General features: G+C 43.7%; 1 protein-coding gene across 2 annotated transcripts in view; it reads right to left on the bottom strand.

The window, feature by feature from the left end:
* Positions 1 to 2,481: 2,481 nt before the first annotated feature.
* LOC311110114 (receptor-type tyrosine-protein phosphatase H-like) overlaps positions 2,482 to 23,331 on the bottom strand; it is a 31,974-nt gene continuing 11,124 nt past the window's right edge. For both annotated transcript variants that reach the window (XM_084188683.1, XM_084188684.1), the window contains exons 6-13: positions 19,056 to 19,316; positions 18,222 to 18,491; positions 16,635 to 16,904; positions 14,324 to 14,407; positions 14,003 to 14,233; positions 4,218 to 4,357; positions 4,031 to 4,140; positions 2,482 to 3,348 (exon numbers count right to left, since the gene is read on the bottom strand). In XM_084188683.1, the coding sequence (XP_084044809.1) occupies positions 3,201 to 3,348; positions 4,031 to 4,140; positions 4,218 to 4,357; positions 14,003 to 14,233; positions 14,324 to 14,407; positions 16,635 to 16,904; positions 18,222 to 18,491; positions 19,056 to 19,316 (1,514 nt within the window). In that variant the 3' untranslated portion in view covers positions 2,482 to 3,200. The remainder of the gene's footprint in view (positions 3,349 to 4,030; positions 4,141 to 4,217; positions 4,358 to 14,002; positions 14,234 to 14,323; positions 14,408 to 16,634; positions 16,905 to 18,221; positions 18,492 to 19,055; positions 19,317 to 23,331) is intronic.

The raw sequence follows: 23,331 nt of genomic DNA on the forward strand, positions 1-23,331 counted from the left end.
ACCCCTCCTAAAAAGCACCGGTTTCTTTTTGGTTGTGGTCAGTGACTCTTTGTTAGTTCCCCTTCTATTTGATCTACGTTATTTGGCTTTCTTGCTGGGGAATATAAAAGTGGTTCTGGATTCTGGATGGCCAGATTGCTAGTAAGAATTACAAGAAACTGCCATGTGGGGAGTGGCTTGTTTCATCTTGTCATTCATACCATGTCTTGTTTTGAGGTGTTTTGACTGACTTCACATCAAAACTTACAGTGAGGGAAAAAAGTATTTGATCCCCTGCTGATTTTGTACATTTGCCCACTGACAAAGACATGATCAGTCTATAATTTTAATGGTAGGTTTATTTAAACAGTGAGAGACAGAATAACAACAAAAAAATCAAGAAAAACACGTCAAAAATGTTATAAATTGATTTGCATTTTAATGAGGGAAATAAGTATTTGACCCCTCTGCAAAACATGACTAAGTACTTAGTGGCAAAACCCTTGTTGGCAATCAGAGGTCAGACGTTTCTTGTAGTTGGCCAAATAGGTTTGCACACATCTCAGGAGGGATTTTGTCCCACTCGTCTTTGCAGATCTTCTCCAAGTCATTAAGGTTGAGGCTGACGTTTGGCAACTCGAACCTTCAGCTCCCTCAACAGATTTTCTATGGGATTAAGGTCTGGAGACTGGCTAGGCCACTCCAGGACCTTAATGTGCTTCTTCTTGAGCCACTCCTTTGTTGCCTTGGCTGTGTGTTTTGGGTCATTGTCATGCTGGAATACCCATCCACGACCCATTTTCAATGCCCTGGCTGAGGGAAGGAGGTTCTCACCCAAGATTTGACGGAACATAGCCCTGTCCATCGTCCTTTGATGCAGTGAAGTTGTCCTGTCCCCTTAGCAGAAAAACACCCCCAAAGCATAATGTTTCCACCTCCATGTTTGATGTTGGGGATGGTGTTCTTGGGGTCATAGGCAGCATTCCTCCTCCTCCAAACACAGCGAGTTGAGTTGATGCCAAAGAGCTCGATTTTGGTCTCATCTGATCACAAGACTTTCACCCAGTTCTCCTCTGAATCATTCAGATGTTCATTGGCAAACTTCAGACAGGCCTGTATATGTTCTTTCTTGAGCAGGGGGACCTTGCGGGCGCTGCAAGATTTCAGTCCTTCACGGCGTAGTGTGTTACCAATTGTTTTCTTGGTGACTATGGTCCCAGCTGCCTTGAGATCATTGACAAGATCTTCCTGTGTAGTTCTGGGCTGATTCCTCACCGTTTTCATGATCATTGCAACTCCACAAGGTGAGACCTTGCATGGAGCCCCAGGCCGAGGGAGATTGACAGGTCTTTTGTGTTTCTTCCATTTGTGAATAATCGCACCAACCTTCTCACCAAGCTGCTTGGCGTTGGTCTTGTAGCCCATTCCAGCCTTGTGTAGGTCTACAATCTTGTCCCTGACATCCTTGGAGAGCTCTTTGGTCTTGGCCATGGTGGAGAGTTTGGAATCTGATTGATTGCGTCTGTGGACTGGTCTTTTATACAGGTAACAAGCTGAGATTAGGAGCACTCCCTTTAAGAGCGTGCTGTATAAAAAGACACCTGGGAGCCAGAAATCTTTCTGATTGAGAGGGGGTCAAATACTTATTTCCCCTCATTAAAATGCAAATCAATTTATAACATTTTTGACATGCGTTTTTCCTGGTTTTTTGTTGTTGTTATTCTGTCTCTCACTGTTCCAATAAACCTACCATTACAATTATAGACTGATCATTTCTTTGTCGGTGGGCAAACGTACAACATCAGCAGGGGATCAAATACTTTTTTCCCCTCACTGTATATGGGTAAAATTTGCTATCTAACCAACAACAGTAACGATGTACAGTACCAGTCAAAAGTTTGGACACCTACTCATTCAAGGGTTTATCTTTTTTTTTTTTTACATTGTAGAATAATAGTGAAGACATCAAAACTATGAAATAACACACATATGGAATCATTTAGTAACGAAAAGAGTGTTAAACAAATAAAAACATTTTATATTTGAGATTCTTCAAATAGCCACCCTTTGCCTTGATGACAGCTTTGCACACTCTTGGCAGAATTGGTATCAAACCCATGGTTTCTATGTGTTTGATGCCATTCTACTTGCTCTGTTCCAGCCATTATTACTAGCCGTCCACCCCTCAGCAGCCTCCACTGATGTATATACTTTTACATGAATCATACATGAATCTCACACACACCATGCCTAAGGCTGTCTCTCTGATATCTGGAGGTCATTGCCACCTGTCCTACTGTAGTCAATGATTAGTCCCAGTTAGTTTAGTAACAAAATCATAGACACTGTTTTCATAACTGATGGTTATTTATGACCCAACCCTTCATTCTGGTGTTGTCACTGCAAAGAGGTTAAAAAATATGAGTTAAAATGGAAACAGTAACATTCACACTCTATCCATAAGTGGCAGAGAAGTGTCTTGTCCTTCTAGATTCCATGTGAATATTAAATAAAGTATAAAACAGGTTTCTTGTCCCTCTAGATTCCATGTGAATATTAAATAAAGTATAAAACAGAGGTGTCTTGTCCTTCTAAAATCTATGTTAATATTAGATCAAGTATGAAGCAGAGAGGTGTCTTGTCCTTCTAGATATCATGTTAGATAAAACAGAGTACAGAACAATAATGTATTAGACAGGAAGTGTCTTTAATCTAGGTTAAATGATTTATTAAAATAGCAGGACGTAGACATTGTTTATGTTCAGTATGATAAAAGCAAAAGAAGCAAACATACAGTATATCTGAAACATATACAGTCATTTCAAATGTATTTAGTACTGTAAAACAACAGTAATTGATTGACAGCGGCTATTGAATGATATACCCCTATTATACAACTCATTGTTTGACATATTAATAAATGATTGTGTCAGCTTGTGTAGCGGACATGTGTCGGTCATGATTGGTTGCTCATGGTCACGTGATGAGGTAGCCCCGCCTGCAACTTCAAAATCAGTGTCTCGGCCCAAAAGGGAAATTCCTCTAACTAAGAGGTTTTTTTCTCCCGTTGGAGACTCAGGTTCAGATCTGTGTGTGTGTGTGTGTGTGTGTGTGAATGTGTGTTTGTCTCCTACCTGTAGTTCAGAGTACCATTCTACCAAATCACGCCAGTCTTCAGACCATCATTAACATAAAGTAGATTAATCAGCAGTGCAGAGAAATTACCTATGAGAAGCCTCTTTCTCACAGATCCATTGTTGTGAAAATGAACACTCATAATCCCTCCATACTCTTTGGCCTGATGACATGTAATAGATTTCAACACAGTTCTCCACTCCACCACCACCAGGCTCTCCATGCCACCAATACCTGCAGTAGAAACAACAGAGTTAGACTGGCCACACTCTCAGAACCTAGAGTATGAACAACACAGAGAATCAGTCCTACTCCTTACACTGTGGTCAGTGTTATCAGAGCAGTAGTCTCTTACCTTGGGGTGGTCAGTGTTATTAGAGAAGTAGTCTCTTACCTTGGGGTGGTCAGTGTTATTATAGAGCAGTAGTCTCTTACCTTGGGGTGGTCAGTGTTATTATAGAGCAGTAGTCTCTTACCTTGGGGTGGTCAGTGTTATTAGAGCAGTAGTCGCTTACCTTGGGGTGGTCAGTGTTATTATAGAGCAGTAGTCTCTTACCTTGGGGTGGTCAGTGTTATTATAGAGCAGTAGTCTCTTACCTTGGGGTGGTCATTGTTATTAGTGCAGTAGTCTCTTACCTTGGGGTGGTCAGTGTTATTATAGAGCAGTAGTCTCTTACCTTGGGTTGGTCAGTGTTATTAGAGCAGTAGTCTCTTACCTTGGGGTGGAAGTGTTATTATAGAGCAGTAGTCTCTTACCTTGGGGTGGTCAGTGTTATTATAGAGCAGTAGTCTCTTACCTTGGGGTGGTCAGTGTTATTATAGAGCAGTAGTCTCTTACCTTGGGGTGGTCAGTGTTATTAGAGCAGTAGTCTCTTACCTTGGGGTGGTCAGTGTTATTAGAGCAGTAGTCTCTTACCTTGGGGTGGTCAGTGGGGTGCCGTCCACCCATTTCCAGGTCCCCTCAGTAACAGAGTCAGTCAGACCAATCCAGACCCAATTGACTGATTCAAACCCATTGATGAATGCCTGTTGTGGTGGCACAGAAAAAGCATTGTTAATAATACATGATGAATACAGTAGTTCTCTCTGTCTCTGTCTCTCACCTGTTCCTCTTCACTGTTAATGATCACCAGGTCTGCTCCTCTCTCCAGACAGTCCTGTCTACTCTCAGTCCAGGATTTCCTCTCAGTAGAGAGATAGTAACATCTGCTGCCAAACCTTCTCCATCCTTCAGGACAGGACCCTAGAAGTTTGACATTTTTACTATATTTGACACTCAAATGTTACAAAAAATAATGTATGAAAAATAAAAAAAGAACATGACATAGAAAAGTAATAAAATATTCAAATAAACTCTTCCAATGAGCTGATTGAGATGTCACCTTGCAGCTTTAGGTAATAATTCAAATGTTCTGGGGATTTCACAGAGCAATTGTTTGTGTGAATTGCCTGTTTGCCTATAGCTTTTACACTGAACAAAAATATAAACGCAACATGCAACAATTTCAAAGATTATACTTAGTTACAGTTTATAAGGCAATCAGTCAATATTGCCCCACTCCACATCAATGGCTGTGCAAAGTTGCTGGATATTGGCGGGAACTGGAACACACTGTTGCACACGTCGATCCAGAGCATCACAAACATGCTCAATGGGTGACATGTCTGGTGAGTATTCAGGCCTTGGAAGAACTGGGACATTTTCAGATTCCAGGAATTGCTACATGCAGATGAGCTTCCCTGAGACGATTTCTGACAGTTTGCGCAGAAATTATTTGGTTGTGCAAACCCACAGTTTCATCAGCTGTCTGGGTGGCAGGTGAAGAAGCCAGATGTGGAGGTCCTGAGCTGGCGTGGTTACACGTGGTCTGCAGTTGTGAGGCCGTTTGGACGTACTGCCAAATTCACTAAAACGACATTGGAGGTGGCTTATGGTAGAGAAATGAACATTCAATTATCTGTCAACAGCTCTGGTCGACATTCTTGCAGTCACCATGCCAACTGCATGCTCCCTCAAAACATGTGAAGAGTCGTCGTTGTCGTCGGGTGAGGTTGTGTCTCTCTCTGGCGGGAGGTAAGCTTGGCTTATATAGCTTATATACATAGTTTGGGCTTTGTCGAGTAAAGCTTAAACTATGTATTTAGATTGTAGTTAGGTATTGTAGGTAGTTATCGTGGGTTGTTGTATTTAATTATTGTAGGTTAGTATTGTATTCGGCTGAGCCCGGTGAAGCATGAATCTAGCTAACCCACTACCTGGACTAGCTAGCGGGTAGCTACTGGTAACTATTAGCAACTGTGGATAGTTGTTTCACGCCTGAGAGTACCTGTATTTACGCCAGCTAGCTGCCTACAATAATTACATACAATAATGCCTACCATTCAGCTGTTTTTCTAACCTCATTGTCTGAAGCGTTAACGTTAGGTACTAAGTGGCTACTGTGCTTGAAATTTAGCTAGCTTGTTGCTACCTGGATAGCTACTAAACAATAGCTGGAACGACCTAGCGAACAGACGCGAACTGGCTGAGTCAATTCAGTGGCTAGCTTTGCACTTGGCTAGCTAACAGTAGCTGCTAGGGGTAAGTTATAACCTACATTTGTGTTTTGTTTTTACATACTGGTAGCCAGAGTCGTTCAAGGGAATTCAGGACATGGGTGACTAGTTAACGTTAGCTTGGCTCTCTCTGTGTGTTCGTGCCGTGGGAGGAGGGGTTTCTTCTTTGTCTGAAAGCAATGGCTAGCTAGTATGCTAACTATTCTAGCTTTCTAGCTAACCCTCCAGTACCTCGACTTCTTGGCGCTGACGGAAACATGGATTACCACTGAAAACACTGCTACTCCTACTGCTCTCTCCTCGTCTGACCATGTGTTCTCGCATACCCCGAGAGCATCTGGTCAGCGGGGTGGTGGCACAGGAATCCTCATCTCTCCCAAGTGGACATTCTCTTTTTCCCCTGACCCATCTGTCTATCTCCTCATTTGAATTCCATGCTGTCACAGTCACTAGCCCATTCAAGCTTAACATCCTTGTCATTTATCACCCTCCAGGTTCCCTTGGAGAGTTCATCAATGAGCTTGACGCCTTGATAAGTTCCTTTCCTGAGGAAGGCTCACCCCTCACAGTTCTGGGTGACTTCAACCTCCCTACGTCTACCTTTGACTAATTTCTCTCTGCCTCCTTCTTTCCACTCCTCTCCTCTTTTGACCTCACCCTCTCATCGTCCTCCCCTACTCACAAGGCAGGCAATACGCTTGACCTCATCTTTACTAGATGCTGTTCTTCTACTCATTTCACTGCAACTCCCCTCCATGTCTCCGACCACTACTTTGTATCCCTTTCTCTCTCGCTCTCCTCCAACACTACTCACTCTGCCCCTACTCAGATGGTAATGCGCCGTCGCAACCTTCGCTCTCTCTCCCGCTACGCTCTCCTCTTCCATCATACCATCTCTTCCCTCTGCTCAATCCTTCTCCCTCCAATCTCATGATTCTGCCTCCTCAACCCTCCTCTCCTCCCTTTCTGCATCCTTTGACTCTCTATGTCCCCTATCCTCCCGGCCGGCTCGGTCCTCCCCTCCTGCTCCGTAGCTTGATGACTCATTGCAAGCTCACAGAACAGGGCTCCGGGCAGCCGAGCGGAAATGGAGGAAAACTAGACTCCCTGCGGACCTGGCATCTTTTCACCCCCTCCTCTCTACATTTTCTTCATCTGTTTCTGCTGCTAAAACCACTTTCTACCACTCTAAATTCCAAGCATCTGCCTCTAACCCTAGAAAGCTCTTTACCACCTTCTCCTCCCTGCTGAATCCTCCTCCCCCTCCCTCTCTGTGGATGACTTCGTCAACCATTTTGAAAAGAAGGTTGACGACATCCGATCCTTGTTTGTTAAGTCAAATGACACTGCTGGTCCTGCTCACACTGCCCTACCCTATGCTTTGACTTCTTTCTCCCCTCTCTCTCAAGATAAAATCTTGCGACTTGTGAAGGCTGGCCGCCCAACAACCTGCCCACTTGACCCTATCCCCTCCTCTCTTCTCCAGACCATCTCCGGTGACTTTCTCCCTTACCTCACCTTGCTCATCAACTCATCCTTGACCACTGGCTATGTCCCTTCCGTCTTCAAGAGAGCGAGAGTGCAAAGAGCCTTGGCGTGACCCTGGACAACACCCTGTCGTTCTCCGCTAACATCAAGGCGGTGACCCGATCCTGTAGGTTCATGCTCTACAACATTCGGAGAGTACGACCCTGCCTTACACAGGAAGCGGCACAGGTCCTAATCCAGGCACTTGTCATCTCCCGTCTGGATTACTGCAACTCGCTGTTGGCTGGGCTCCCTCCCTACAACTCATCCAGAATGCCGCAGCCCGTCTGGTGTTCAACCTTCCCAAGTTCTCTCACGTCACCCCGCTCCTCCACACACTCCACTGGCTTCCAGTTGAAGCTCGCATCTGCTACAAGACCATGGTGCTTGCCTACGGAGCTGTGAGGTGAACGGCACATCCGTACCTTCAGGCTCTGATCAGTCCCTACATCCAAACGAGGGCATTGCGTTCATCCACCTCTGGCCTGCTGGCCCCCCTACCTCTGCGGAAGCACAGTTCCCGCTCAGCCCAGTCAAAACTGTTTGCTGCTCTGGCACCCCAATGGTGGAACAAGCTCCCTCACGACGCCAGGACAGAGGAGTCACTCACCACCTTCCGGAGACACTTGAAACCCCACCTCTTTAAGGAATACATGGGATAGGATGAAGTAATCCTTCTAACCCCCCTTACACCACCCCCCAAAATGTTTTTTTAAATATATATATATATATATATTGTAAAGTGGTTATCCCACTGGCTATAAGGTGAATGCACCAATTTGTAAGTCGCTCTGGATAAGAGCGTCTGCTAAATGACGTAAATGTAATGTGACATTTATAGCATTGTGTAGTGGACAAAACTGCATATTATAGAGTGGCCTTTTATTGTCCCCAACACAAGGTGCACCTGTGTAATTATCATGCTGTTTAATCAGCATCTTGATATGCCACACCTGTCAGGTGGATGGATTATCTTGGCAAAAGAGAAATGCTCACTAACAGTGATGTAAACAAATGTGTACATACAGAACATTTCTGGGATCTTTTATTTCAGCTCATGAAACATGGGACCAACACTTTACATGTTGCGTTTATATATTTTTTTCTTCAGTGTATGTGTGACATTTTCACATTAAATGTAACTTTTGCAACTACTATTTAATCACACATTCAATAAGTGAGTAGCTTTGCACGAGCCTTGGCTTGAGAGAGTCCGGAACAGCTCATAGGATCTAGGCTCCTGCTCCTGTTTCTGTAGCGTGACCATAGTCACCAAGAAAACAATTGGTAACACACTACGCTGTGAAGGACTGAAATCCTGCAGCGCCCGCAAGGTCCCCCTGCTCAAGAAAGCACATATACAGGCCCGTCTGAAGTTTGCCAATGAACATCTGAATGATTCAGAGGAGAACTGGGTGAAAGTGTTGTGGTCAGATGAAACCAAAATGGAGCTCTTTGGCATCAACTCAACTCGCCGTGTTTGGAGGAGGAGGAATGCTGCCTATGACCCCAAGAACACCATCTCCACCGTCAAACATGGAGGTGGAAACATTATGCTTTGGGGGTGTTTTTCTGCTAAGGGGACAGGACAACTTCACCGCATCAAAGGGACGATGGACTGGGCCATGTACCGTCAAATCTCGGGTGAGAACCTCCTTCCCTCAGCCAGGGCATTGAAAATGGGTCGTGGATGGGTATTCCAGCATGACAATGACCCAAAACCCACGGCCAAGGCAACAAAGGAGTGGCTCAAGAAGAAGCACATTAAGGTCCTGGAGTGGCCTAGCCAGTCTCCAGACCTTAATCCCATAGAATATCTGTGGAGTGAGCTGAAGGTTCGAGTTGCCAAACATCAGCCTCGAAACCTTAATGACTTGGAGAAGATCTGCAAAGAGGAGTCGGACAAAATCCCTCCTGAGATGTGTGCAAACCTGGTGGCCAACTACAAGAAGCGTCTGACCTCTGTGATTGCCAACAAGGGTTTTGCCACCAAGTACTAAGTCATGTTTTGCAGAGGGGTCAAATACTTATTTCCCTCATTAAAATGCAAATCAATTTATAACATTTTTGACATGCGTTTTTCTGGATTTTGTTGTTGTTATTCTGTCTCTCACTGTTCAAATAAACCTACCATTAAAATTATAGACTGATCATGTCTTTGTCAGTGGGCAAACACACAAAATCAGCAGGGGATCAAATACTTTTTTCCCTCACTGTAACAGAAAGTTAGATTTGTTGTGTGCAAAAATATGTGAAACCCTTCAGTCAATAGCTTGTAGCACCTCCTTTAGCAGCGATAACTTGGACTAAACGTCTCCTATAGCCAGTAATTCGTCTCTGACATCTCATTTGAGGGATTTTTGCGCACTCCTTCTTACTCAGCATCTCGATTGGATTTACATTTTACATTTTAGTCATTTAGGTCAGGACTTTGACTTGGCCAATCCAAAACACAAAACTTCTTTCTCTTGAGCCATTGTTTGGTAGATTTGCTTTTATGCTTTGGGTCGTTGTCTTGTTGGAAGATCCATTTTCGGCCCAGCTTTAGATCCTTGACTGATGGCCTGAGCTTCTGTTCAATAATCTCCTGGTATACCTCAGAATTCATGGTTCCCTTAATGATGTGGAGTTGTCCAGGTCCAGAGGAGGAAAAGCAGCCCCATATCATGACATTCCCACCACCATGCTTGACCGTTGGGTTAAGGTTATTTTAGTGGTAGGAGGCGTTGGGTTTTCACCAAACATCGCGGGGTGTTGATTGTGACCAAAAAGGTCAATTCTGGACTTGTTGGTCCAGAGAATGGACTTCCAGAAACCTTCAGGTTTGTCCAAGTGGTCCATGGCAAAGTTAAGATTGGCAGTTTGGTTCTTTGTTGACAGCAGAGGCTTCTTCCTAGCAACCCTCCCATGAATGGCATTTCGATTCAGTAATCTTATTGTTGAAGCATGCACAGTTATCTGAGAAGCAGCAAGGGAGGTATGCAAATCTCTAAGATGTTTGGGTTGGCTTTTACCTGATTTATGATTGTTCTTGTGGACCTTGGGGATAAGTCCATCCACTCCTAGGCCGAGTTGCTGTCATGTTAAATGCTCTCCATTTGTAAATGATTTGCCTCAGTGGACTGATGGAGCTCAAATCTTTTTGAGATGATTTTATAGCCTTCCCCAGACTCATGTGCTCTCACTACCCTCGTCCTGATGTCCTCAGATCTCCTTTCCTCTCGGCATGGAGTGCTTTGCATTCACCTGGATGAGTAACACCAAACTGACCAGGTTTCTATTTATCAGAAACCCGCCCAAACTCTTTCCTAATGATCTCTCCTTTGGATTGGTTCATTTGGTTGCTAATTATTTACCCACCTGATTTTACTTACCTACTTGATTTAATCAATGCAACTTGGGGTTCACTTATTTTTGCACCTGCACTAATTCCTTTTAAACTGTGTTTTTCTACTACAGGCATGATTTCCTCTACACCAACATATGGTATTGGTAAATATAAACCTGTTATGTCAGATAAAAAAAGACTGGTTCTGATTAAATGAAGATTTCATGGTAAAACCAGAAAATCTGTAATTGCACAAGGGGTTCACATACTTTCAAGCAGCACTGTATGTCTTGTGTCTGTAGTTGTGCATATACCTTCGCACTTTCTCCAAATTTTGTTACGTTACAGCCTTATTCTAAAATGTGTTAAATTGTTTTTTTTTACCTCATCAATCTACACACAATACCCCATAAATGACGAAAGGGAAGAAAAAAAAAAAATTGTAGACATTTTTGCTAATTTATTTAAAATAAAAAACACTATCACATTTACATAAGTATTCACACCCTTTACTCAGTATTTTGTTGAAGCACCTTTGGCAGCGATTACAGCCTTGAGTCTTCTTGGGTATGATGCTACAAGCTTGGCACACCTGTATTTGGGTAGTTTCTCCCATTCTTCTCTGCAGATCCTCTCAAGCTCTGTCAAGTTGGATGGGGAGCGTCACTGCACATCTATTTTCAGGTCTCTCCAGAGAGGTTCGATCGGGTTCAAGTCCGGGCTCTGGCTGGGCCACTCAAGGACATTCAGAGACTTGTCCCGAAGCCACTCCTGCATTGTCTTGGCTGTGTGCCTAGAGTCGTCGTCCTGTTGGAAGGTGAACCTCGCCCCAGTCTGAGGTTGTGAGCACTCTGGAGCAGGTTTTCATCAAGGATATAAGCACTTTACTCCGTTCATCTTTGCCTTGATCCCGACTAGTCTCCTAGTCCCTGCAGCTGAAAAACAACCCCACAGCATGATGCTGCCACCACCATGCTTCACCGTAGGGATGGTGCCAGGTTTCCTCCAGATGTGACACTTGGCATTCAGGCCAAAGAGCTCAATCTTGGTTTCATCAGACCAGGCAATCTTGTCTTCATGTGCCTTTTACTGAGGAATGGCTTCCGTCTACTATAAAGGCCTGATTGGTGGAGTGCCTCAGAGATGGTTGTCCTTCTGGAAGGTTCTCCCATCTCCACAGAGGACCTATAGAGCTCTGTCAGAGTGACCATCAGGTTCTTGGTCACTTCCCTGACCAAGGCCCTTCTCCCCCGATTGCTCAGTTTGGCCGGGTGGTCAGATCTAGGAAGAGTCTTGGTGGTTCCAAACATCTTCCATTTAAGAATGATGGAGGCCACTGTGTTCTTGGGGACCTTCAATGCTGCAGACATTTTTTGATACCCTTCCCCAGATCTGTGCATCGACACAATCCTGTCTCGGAGCTCTGCAGACAATTTCTTCGACCTCATGGCTTGGTTTTTGATCTGACATGTACTCTCAACTGTGGGACCTTATATAGACAGGTGTGTGCCTTTCCAAATCATGTCCAATGAGTATAATTTACCACAGGTGGACTCCAACCAAGTTGTGAAAACATTTCAAGGATACATTTCGAGTCTCATAGCAAAGGGGCTGAATTCTTATGTAAATATGGTATTTCTGTTTTTTAATTTTTTATAAATTGGCCAAAAAAATCTAAAAACATGTTTTCGCTTTGTCAAGGGGTATTGTGTGTAGATTGCTGAGGATTTTTTCTTTATTTAATCCATTTTAGAATAAGGCTGTAACGTAACAAAATGTGGAAAAAGAGGTCTGAATACTTTCCGAAGGCAATGTATAGTTGAAGTCGGAAGTTTACATACACTTAGGTTGGAGTCATTAAAACTCGTTCTTCAACCACTCCACAAATTTCTTGTTAACTAACTATAGTTTTGGCAAGTCGGTTAGGACATCTACTTTGTGCATGATACAAGTAATTTTTTCAACAATTGTTTATAGACAGATTATTTCACTTACAATTCACAGTATAACAATTCCAGTGGGTCAGAAGTTTACATACACTAAGTTGACTGTGCCTTTAAACAGCTTGGAAAATTCCAGAAAATGATGTCATGGCTTTAGAAGCTTCTGATAGGCTAATTGACATCATTTGAGTCAATTGGAGGTGTACCTGTGGATGTATTGCAAGGCCTACCTTCAAACTCAGTGCCTCTTTGCTTGACATCATGGGAAAATCAAAAGAAATCAGCCAAGACCTCAGAATTTTTTTTGTAGACCTCCACAAGTCTGGTTCATCCTTGGAAGCAATTTCCAAATGCCTGAAGGTACCATGTTCATCTGTACAAACAATAGTACGCAAGTATAAATACCATGGGACCACGCAGCCGTCATACCGCTCAGGAAGGAGACGCGTTCTGTCTCCTAGAGATTAACGTACTTTGATGCGAAAAGTGCATATCAATCCCAGAACAACAGCAAAGGACCTTGTGAAGATGTTGGAGGAAACAGGTACAAAAGTATATATATCCACAGTAAAACGAGTCCTATATCGACATAACCTGAAAGGCCGCTCAGCAAGGAAGAAGCCACTGCTCGAAAACCGCCATAAAAAAGCCAGACAACGGTTTGCAACTGCACATGGGGACAAAGATCGTACTTTTTGGAGAAATGTTCTCTGGTCTGATGAAACAAAAATAGAACTGTTTGGCCATAATGACCATCGTTATTTTTGCAGGAAAAGGGGGTCGCTTGCAAGTCGAAGAACACCATTCTAACCGTGAAGCACAGGAGTGGCAGCATCATGCTGTGGCGGTGCTTTGCTGCAGGAGGGACTGGTGCACATCACAAAATAGATGGCATCATGAGGAAGGAACATTATGTGGATATAGCAGCATCTCAAGACATCAGTCAGGAAGTTAAAGCTTGGTCGCAAATGGGTCTTCCAAATGGACAATAACCCCAAGCATACTTCCAAAGTTGTGGCAAAATGGCTTAAGGACAACAAAGTCAAGGTATTGGAGTGGCCATCACAAAACCCTGACCTCAATCCTATAGAAAATCTGTGGGCAGAACTGAAAAAGTGTGTGCGAGCAAGGAGGCCTACAAACCTGACTCAGTTACACCAGCTCTGTCAGGAGGAATGGGCAAAAATTCAGCCAACTTATTGTGGGAAGCTTGTGAAAGGTTACCCGAAACGTTTGACCCAAGTTATACAATTTAAAAGGCAATGCTACCAAATACTAATTGAGTGTATGTAAACTTCTGACCCACTGGGAATGTGATGAAAGAAATAAAAGCTGAAATAAATCACTCTACTATTATTATTTCTTAAAATAAAATGGTGATCCTAACTGACCTAAGACAGGGAATTTTTACTAGGATTAAATATCAGGAATCGTGAAAAACTGAGTTTAAATGTATTTGTCTAAGGTGTATGTAAACTTCCGACTTCAACTGTATGTGTTTATTTCTCTGTATTTAAAACAGGGCTGTCCTTACCTTTGATATTACAATTCAGCCTTTCTATCTCCTTCTGTAGCTGGTCACGCTCCATAGTTCTAGTGTTCAGACTATTCTGTAGCTGGTCTCTCTCTGTGGTCCTGGTATTTAGACTATTCTGTAGCTGGTCTCTCTCGGTGGTCCTGGTATTTAGACTATTCTGTAGCTGGTCTCTCTCTGTGGTCCTGGTATTTAGACTATTCTGTAGCTGGTCTCGCGCTACAGTGGCATCTGTAAAAGGGAAAAGTCAAATCAAAATGTGTAACTGTCACAACATTGACTACAAATGTTTTAGTAAAAAAAAATATATAAAAAACTTACAGGAATCCCACAGGCCTATGATCACAGCCAGTATAACACACACTGCAGCAACTCTGGAGGGTCTCTTCCACCACTGAAAATGTACTGAATCACACATTATTAAAGTAAGATCTTTGGTAATGTGTTAATGTGTTTTACTTGTATCATCAGTGCTTTATTTGAGCTGGATCCTGCGGGAACAGGATCCGGCACCTCTCCAGTTTGGACTGATGCGTTACAGAACCTATTTGGCCGGATCCGCTACCTTTCGTGGCATGAAAAAGTATAGTTAATGTTTGCAATGTAAAAATTATGATTAAAGCGCTCAAAGTATCCTCGTTAATTCTCCTGCCCCCTAAAAGAAAATGCAATGTGAAAACGTAGATTTATCAGCCCGCGCCTGATATTCTGAGAATACTAAACTCTTAACTACTGTATTACACATGATGTTATTTCTAAATGGTTCACCCGATATGGATGAAAATACCATCAAATTAAACTGACGGTCTGCACTTTAACCTCATAGTCATTATTTCAAATCCAAACTTTTGGAGTATAGAGCCATAAGAAGAAATGCTGCACTGTCCCAATAACTACAGAGGACACTGTAGATAGGGGTAAGGTAGAGGCAGGTAGCCTCAATATTAACGGAGGACACTGTAGGTAGGGGTAAGGTAGAGGCAGGTAGTGTCAATATTAACGGAGGACACTAGGTAGGGGTAAGGTAGAGGCAGGTAGTCTCAATATTAACGGAGGACACTGTAGGTAGGGGTAAGGTAGAGGCAGGTAGTCTCAATATTAACGGAGGACACTAGGTAGGGGTAAGGTAGAGGCAGGTAGCCTCAATATTAACAGAGGACACTGTAGGTAGGGGTAAGGTAGAGGCAGGTAGCCTCAATATTAACAGAGGACACTGTAGATAGGGGTAAGGTAGAGGCAGGTAGCCTCAATATTAACGGAGGACACTGTAGGTAGGGGTAAGGTAGAGGCAGGTAGCCTCAATATTAACGGAGGACATTGTAGGTAGGGGTAAGGTAGAGGCAGGTAGTCTCAATATTAACGGAGGACACTAGGTAGGGGTAAGGTAGAGGCAGGTAGCCTCAATATTAACGGAGGACACTGTAGGTAGGGGTAAGGTAGAGGCAGGTAGCCTCAATATTAACGGAGGCCACTAGGTAGGGGTAAGGTAGAGGCAGGTAGTCTCAATATTAACGGAGGACACTGTAGGTAGGGGTAAGGTAGAGGCAGGTAGTCTCATTATTAACGGAGGGCGCTGTAGGTAGGGGTAAGGTAGAGGCAGGTAGTCTCAATATTAACGGAGGACACTGTAGGTAGGGGTAAGGTAGAGGCAGGTAGTCTCATTATTAACGGAGGGCGCTGTAGGTAGGGGTAAGGTAGAGGCAGGTAGCCTCAATATTAACAGAGGACACTGTAGATAGGGGTAAGGTAGAGGCAGGTAGCCTCAATATTAACAGAGGACACTGTAGGTAGGGGTAAGGTAGAGGCAGGTAGTCTCAATATTAACGGAGGACACTGTAGGTAGGGGTAAGGTAGAGGCAGGTAGCCTCAATATTAACGGACACTGTAGATAGGGGTAAGGTAGAGGCAGGTAGCCTCAATATTAACAGAGGACACTGTAGATAGGGGTAAGGTAGAGGCAGGTAGACTCAATATTAACAGAGGACACTGTAGGTAGGGGTAAGGTAGAGGCAGGTAGTCTCAATATTAACGGAGGACACTGTAGGTAGGGGTAAGGTAGAGGCAGGTAGTCTCAATATTAACGGAGGACACAGTAGGTAGGGGTAAGGTAGAGGCAGGTAGTCTCAATATTAATGGAGGACACTGTAGGTAGGGGTAAGGTAGAGGAAGGTAGCCTCAATATTAACAGAGGACACTGTAGGTAGGGTTAAGGTAGAGGCAGGTAGCCTTGAGGTTACAGTGTTGGGCCTGTAACCGAAAGGTTGCTGGTTCGAATGCCGGAGCAGACAAGGTGAAAAATATGTTGCTGTGCCCTTGAGCAAGGCAAATAATCCTAATTGCTCCAGGGACGCTGTGCATTGGAGCCATTGTGATCATTGTCAAGAAGTCACACCCATTCGCGTTCAGAGTGAGAAAGTAAAGGCTATAGAGAAATAATTACGCTCAAATGATGAGGATTTCTATCATCTTTAACAGGAGGAAAAGTAGAATATTAGTCAAAGTAGAAAATATAATGTACCTTTACATCCCATGCTGACACATCCATTATGATTAGTTCAGTCATTTTGATAACTAGTTAAAAATAAATAAACTTTGACACCAGACATAATACTTTAGTAGGGTACTTCCTTACCTGTGGTGAGGGTTGTTGACACCAGTTGACTTTGCTTTCCATTTTCCAGCACAGTGCAGACAGTGACAGAGTACTGAGTACCACTCTGCAGGTCAGAGAGAGTGATGCTGTGTGAAGATGTGGTAGTGATGTGTGGTTCTGTCCATGGACAGCGGTAGGAGATCTGGTAATGATGTTGAGTTTGGTCCAATCCTGGTGGCTGGCTCCAGCTAACAGCAGCTGATGTGGTGTCCACTGAGTCAACAGTCAGCTTGTCTGGAGCAGGAAGTACTAAGTGAAAACACATTATTGTCAGTGTTACAGTTGCAGGACGAAAAGTAAATTGCAGGACGAAAAGTAAAATAGTAATCAAAGTAGAAAAGGCAGCCTTGCAATTATTTTAGGTTTGGGGAGAAATAAGCTAAAAACAGAAGTCACACAACAAAAGTTGAATTCGTAAAGTAACAAAAATAAAGGGTTTCTGCTATATTCATTTAGCGACGGTGCTGTGCTGCTAAATTGTTGCTGCCACTCCAAAAAATATTTAATAGAAATTAAAATAATGTGATCATAAATCCTCTCCACAATAACAAGTGTTTTACACTGTACTACTGGTAAAGTTAAAGCAACCAGAGGCAGATCAACTCCTTGACTTAATGACTCACAGGAATGGAAGAAAGCATGAATTCAGTTACTGTACTATAAACAACGTTTAATGATTTCAGCACCAAACTGCATTACAACATCTGGGGAATTTACCATCATATATATTTCTCATCAGGGAAGATACTGTACCATTACATCCCATGCTGACTTTTATGGGTTTCGGTTCTGTTACGGTTTCTCCATCCATTTCGAGGTTGACTAGGTTGGGCGCTCTGATTGGAGTCACCTCGTTAGTCAGGATGTGTTACAGCTATGCTGGCCCTTTAAGAGCTGCTGGCCCTTTAAGAGCTGCTGGCCCTTTAAGACCTGCTGGCCCAGTGCATGAATTGGAGAGATGTTGGGCGAGCTACACCTCATGCTAGGTCTCATGCTAGTCACCTCGTTAGTCAGGATGTGTTACAGCTATGCTGGCCCTTTAAGAGCTGCTGGCCCTTTAAGACCTGCTGGCCCTTTAAGACCTGCTGGCCCTTTAAGACCTGCTGGCCCAGTGCATGAATTGGAGAGATGTTGGGCGAGCTACACCTCATGCTAGGGCATTTAGCCAGAAACTCCTGTTTATTTAGCTCCATATCCTTTTTACTCCAGATCCTGAGTTGGTGTGGTTTTGTCTTTTAGTTTGTCTTTTTGGAGGTAAACCTTAGTGGGCATCCATGGTGGGTGTCTTTTAGAATCCCTTACTAGTGGCTTTGCCATCTTTCAGTGGGCAACCCTATGGTGCCTTTCAGAACCCCTTTTGAAACCCTTTCTGTTTTTGGTTTGGTTGCCGACGTGATTATCTTTGTTAGTTCCCTTTTCTGTGAGCGATGACATTGTATTTGTCTTTTGGGAACGTAAAACCGACACATCCATTATGATTTGTTAATTTAGCTTAGTCTGTTTTGATAACTAGATAAAAATAAACTTTAACACCAGACATAATACTTTAGTAGGTTACTTCCTTACTTGTGGTGAGGGTTGTTGACACCAGTTGACTTTGCTTTCCATTTTCCAGCACAGTGCAGACAGTGACAGAGTACTGAGTACCACATTGCAGGTCAGAGAGAGTGATGCTGTGTGAAGATGTGGTAGTGATGTGTGGTTCTGTCCATGGACAGCGGTAGGAGATCTGGTAATGATGTTGAGTTTGGTCCAATCCTGGTGGCTGGCTCCAGCTAACAGCAGCTGATGTGGTGTCCACTGAGTCAACAGTCAGCTGGTCTGGAGCAGGAAGTACTAAGGGAAAATACATTATTGTTAGTGCAGCTACAGTTAAACTCCAGAAATATATTACAGGAGGAAAAGTAGAAATGGCCGGCGTGCAATTCCTTTTGATATGGGAAGAAATACGTTAAAAAAACAATAGAAGTCACACAACATTGGTTAGATTTGTAAAGTAACATAAATTAGGGGTTTCTGCTGTATTCATTTATTAACGGTGCTGCTACATTGTCACCGCCACACCAATTTGTTTCTATATAAAGAATGCTGTGATTATAAATCCTCTCCACAATAAGAAGTGTTTTACACTAGTACTGATAAAGTTAAAGCAAGCAGAGGCAGATCAACTACTTGATATATTGACACACACTAATGGGAAGCATTAATGATTTCAGCACCAAACTGCATTATGAGATCCAGGGAATTCACCATGATATATTTCTCATCAGGGAAGATCCTGTACCTTTACATCCAATGCTGACACATCCATTATGATTAGATCATAGTTATTTTGATAACTAGTTAAAGTTTAATCAACTTTGACACTAGATATAATACTTAAGTTGGGTACTTTATTACCTGTGGTGAGGGTTGTTGACACAGGTTTACTTTGCCTTCCATTTTCCAGCACAGTGCAGACAGTGACAGAGTACTGAGTCCCACATTGCAGGTCAGAGAGAGTGATGCTGTGTGAAGATGTGGTAGTGTAGTGGGGTTTTGTCCCTGGACAGTGGTAGGAGATCTGGTAATGATGTTGGGTTTGGTCCAATCCTGGTGGCTGGCTCCAGCTAACAGTACCTGATGTGGTGTCAACAGTTAACTGGTCCGGAGCAGGAGGTACTGAGGGAAAATAAATCGTCAGGGCTTTTGTTAATTTCTAGAAACTACAGAAGGAAAAGGAAAATAGTACTTGAAAAATCAAGGTCAGCTTGCAATTCATTTTGATATGGGAAGAAATAAGCTAAGGCAGAAGTCACACAACATAGGTTAGATTTGTAATGTAACAAAAATGAAGAGTTTCTGATATATTCATTCAATTACATGAATTAAAAGAATGGTGTGATTATATAGTGGCTTGCGGAAGTATTCACCCCTCCCCCCCCCCCCTTGGCATTTTTCCTATTTTGTTGCCTTACAACCAAAAATTAAAATAGATTTTTTGGGGGTTTGTATCATTTGATTTACAAAACATGCCTACCACTGAAGATGCAAAATATGTTTTATTGTGCAACAAACAATAAATAAAACTTGCATAACTATTCACCCCCCAAAGTCAATACTTTGTAGAGCCCCCTTGGAGAGCTATTACAGCTGCTAGTCTCTTGGGGTATAATAATAATAATATGCCATTTAGCAGACACTTTTATCCAAAGCGACTTACAGTCATGCGTGCATACATTTTTTGTGTATGTGTGGTCCCGGGGATCGAACCCACTACCTTGGCGTTACAAGCGCCGTGCTCTACCAGCTGAGCTACAGAGGACCACGGTATGGCTCTATATAGAGGGTATGGCTCTATAAGCTTGGACCCTGGACAACACCCTGTCGTTCTCCGCTAACATCAAAGCGGTGACCCGATCCTGCAGGTGCATGCTCTACAACATTCGCAAAGTACGACCCTACCTTACACAGAAAGCGGCACAGGTCCTAATCCAGGCACTTGTCATCTCCCGTCTGGATTACTGCAACTCGCTGTTGGCTGGGCTCCCTGCCTGTGCCATTAAACCCCTACAACTTATCCAGAACGCCGCAGCCCGTCTGGTGTTCGACCTTCCTAAGTTCTCTCATGTCACCCCACTCCTCCGCACACTCCACTGGCTTCCAGTGGAGGCTTGCATCTACTACAAGACCATGGTGCTTGCCTACGGAGCTGTGAGGGGAATGGCACCTCCTTCCCTTCAGGCTCTGATCAGACACTACACCCAGACGAGGGCACTACGTTCATCCACCTCTGGCCTGTTAGCTCCCCTACCTCTGCGGAAGCCCAGTTCCCGCTCAGCCCAGTCAAAGCAATTTGCTGCTCTGGCACCCCAATGGTGGAACAAGCTCCCCCACGACGCCAGGACAGCGGAGTCACCTGACCACCTTCCGGAGACACTTGAAACCCTACCTCTTTAAGGAATACATGGAATAGTATAAAGTAATCCTTCTAACCCCCCCTCCCCCACCCCCCAATAAAAAAAAGAGGTTGTCCCACTGGCTATCATAAATTGAATGCACCAATTTCTAAGTCGCTCTGGATAAGAGCGTCTGCTAAATGATGTAAATGTATCAACTGGGATTTTTGCCCATTCTTCAAGGCAAAACTGCTCCAGCTCCTTCAAGTTGGATGGGTTCCGCTGGTGTACAGCAATCTTTAAGTCATACCACATATTCTCAATTGGATTGAGGTCTGGGCTTTGACTAGGCCATTCCAAGACATTTAAATGTTTCCCCTTAAACCACGAGTGTTGCTTTAGCAGTATGCTTAGGGTTAAATTTACATTTACATTTTAGTCATTTAGCAGACGCACTTTTTTAATTTTTCATACTGGCCCCTCGTGGTAATCGAACCCAAAACCCTGGCGTTGCAAACGCCATGCTCTACCAACTGAGCTACATCCCTGCCGGCCATTCCCTCCCCTACCCTGGACGACGCTGGGCCAATGTCCTGCTGGAAGGTGAACCTCCGTCCCAGTCTCAAATCCCTGGAAGATTGAAACAGGTTTCCCTCAAGAAATTCCCTGTATTTAGCGCCATCAATCATTCCTTCAATTCTGACCAGTTTCTCAGTCCCTGCCGATGAAAAACATCCCCACAGCATGCTGCCACAACCATGCTTCACTGTGGGGATGCAGTTCCCCGGGTGATGAGAGGTGTTGGGTTTGCGGCAGACATGGCGTTTTCCTTGATGGCCAAAAAGCTCAATTTTAGTCTCATCTGACCAGAGTACCTTCTTCCATATGTTTGGGGAGTCTCCCACATGTCTTTTGGCAAACACCAAATGTGTTTGCTTATTTTTTTCTTTAAGCAATGGCTTTTTTCTGGCCACTCTTCCGTAAAGCCCAGCTCTGTGGAGTGTACGGCTTAAAGTGGTCCTATGGACAGATAGTCCAATCTCCGCTGTGGAGCTTTGCAGCTCCATCAGGGTTATCGTTGGTCTCTGTTGCCTCTCTGATTAATTCCCTCCTTGTCTGGTCCGTGAGTTTTGGTGGGCGGCCCTCTATTGGCAGGTTTGTTGTGGTGCCATATTCTTTCAATTTTTTTACAATGGATTTAATGGTGCTCTGTGGGATGTTCAAAGTTTCAGATATTTTTTTAGAACCCAACCCCGATTTGTACTTCTCCACAACTTTGTCCCTGACCTGTTTGGAGAGCTCCTTGGTCTTCATGGTGCCGCTTGCTTGGTGGTGCTGCAGACTCTGGGGCCTTTCAGAACAGGTGTATATATACTGAGATCATGTCACACTTAAATAAAGTCCACCTGTGTGCAATCTAACTAATTATGTTATTTCTGAAGGTATTTGGTTGCACCAGATCTTATTTAGGGACTTCATAGCAAAGGGAGTGAATATATACAGTGGGGAAAAAAAGTATTTAGTCAGCCACCAATTGTGCAAGTTCTCCCACTTAAAAAGATGAGAGAGGCCTGTAATTTTCATCATAGGTACATGTCAACTATGACAGACAAAATGAGGAAATTTTTTTTAGAAAGTCACATTGTAGGATTTTTTTATGAATTTATTTGCAAATTATGGTGGAAAATAAGTATTTGGTCAATAACAAAAGTTTCTCAATACTTTGTTATATACCCTTTGTTGGCAATGACACAGGTCAAACGTTTTCTGTAAGTCTTCACAAGGTTTTCACACACTGTTGCTGGTATTTTGGCCCATTCCTCCATGCAGATCTCCTCTAGAGCAGTGATGTTTTGGGGCTGTCGCTGGGCAACACAGACTTTCAACTCCCTCCAAAGATTTTCTATGGGGTTGAGATCTGGAGACTGGCTAGGCCACTCCAGGACCTTGAAATGCTTCTTACGAAGCCACTCCTTCGTTACCCGGGCGGTGTGTTTGGGATCATTGTCATGCTGAAAGACCCAGCCACGTTTCATCTTCAATGCCCTTGCTGATGGAAGGAGGTTTTCACTCAAAATCTGACGATACGTGGCCCCATTAATTCTTTCCTTTACACGGATCAGTCGTCCTGGTCCCTTTGCAGAAAAACAGCCCCAAAACATGATGTTTCCACCCCCATGCTTCACAGTAGGTATGGTGTTCTTTGGATGCAACTAAGCATTCTTTGTCCTCCAAACACGACGAGTTGAGTTTTTACCCAAAAGTTATATTTTGGTTTCATCTGACCAAATGACATTCTCCCAATCCTCTTCTGGATCATCCAAATGCACTCTAGCAAACTTCAGACGGGCCTGGACATGTACTGGCTTAAGCAAGGGGACACGTCTGGCACTGCAGGATTTAAGTCCCTGGCAGCGTAGTGTGTTACTGATGGTAGGCTTTGTTACTTTGGTCCCAGCTCTCTGCAGGTCATTCACTAGATTCCCCCGTGTGGTTCTGGGATTTTTGCTCACCGTTCTTGTGATAATTTTGACCCCACGGGGTGAGATCTTGTGTGGAGCCCCAGATCGAGGGAGATTATCAGTGGTCTTGTATGTCTTCCATTTCCTAATTATTGCTCCCACAGTTGATTTCTTCAAACCAAGCTGCTTACCTATTGCAGATTCAGTCTTCCCAGCCTGGTGCAGGTCTACAATTTTGTTTCTGGTGTCCTTTGACAGCTCTTTGGTCTTGGCCATAGTGTAGTTTGGAGTGTGACTGTTTGAGGTTGTGGACAGGTGTCTTTTATACTGATAACA

This window comes from Coregonus lavaretus (assembly GCF_964263955.1).
Source record: "Coregonus lavaretus genome assembly, contig: SUPER_35_unloc_2, whole genome shotgun sequence".
Taxonomy (NCBI): Eukaryota; Metazoa; Chordata; class Actinopteri; order Salmoniformes; family Salmonidae; genus Coregonus; species Coregonus lavaretus.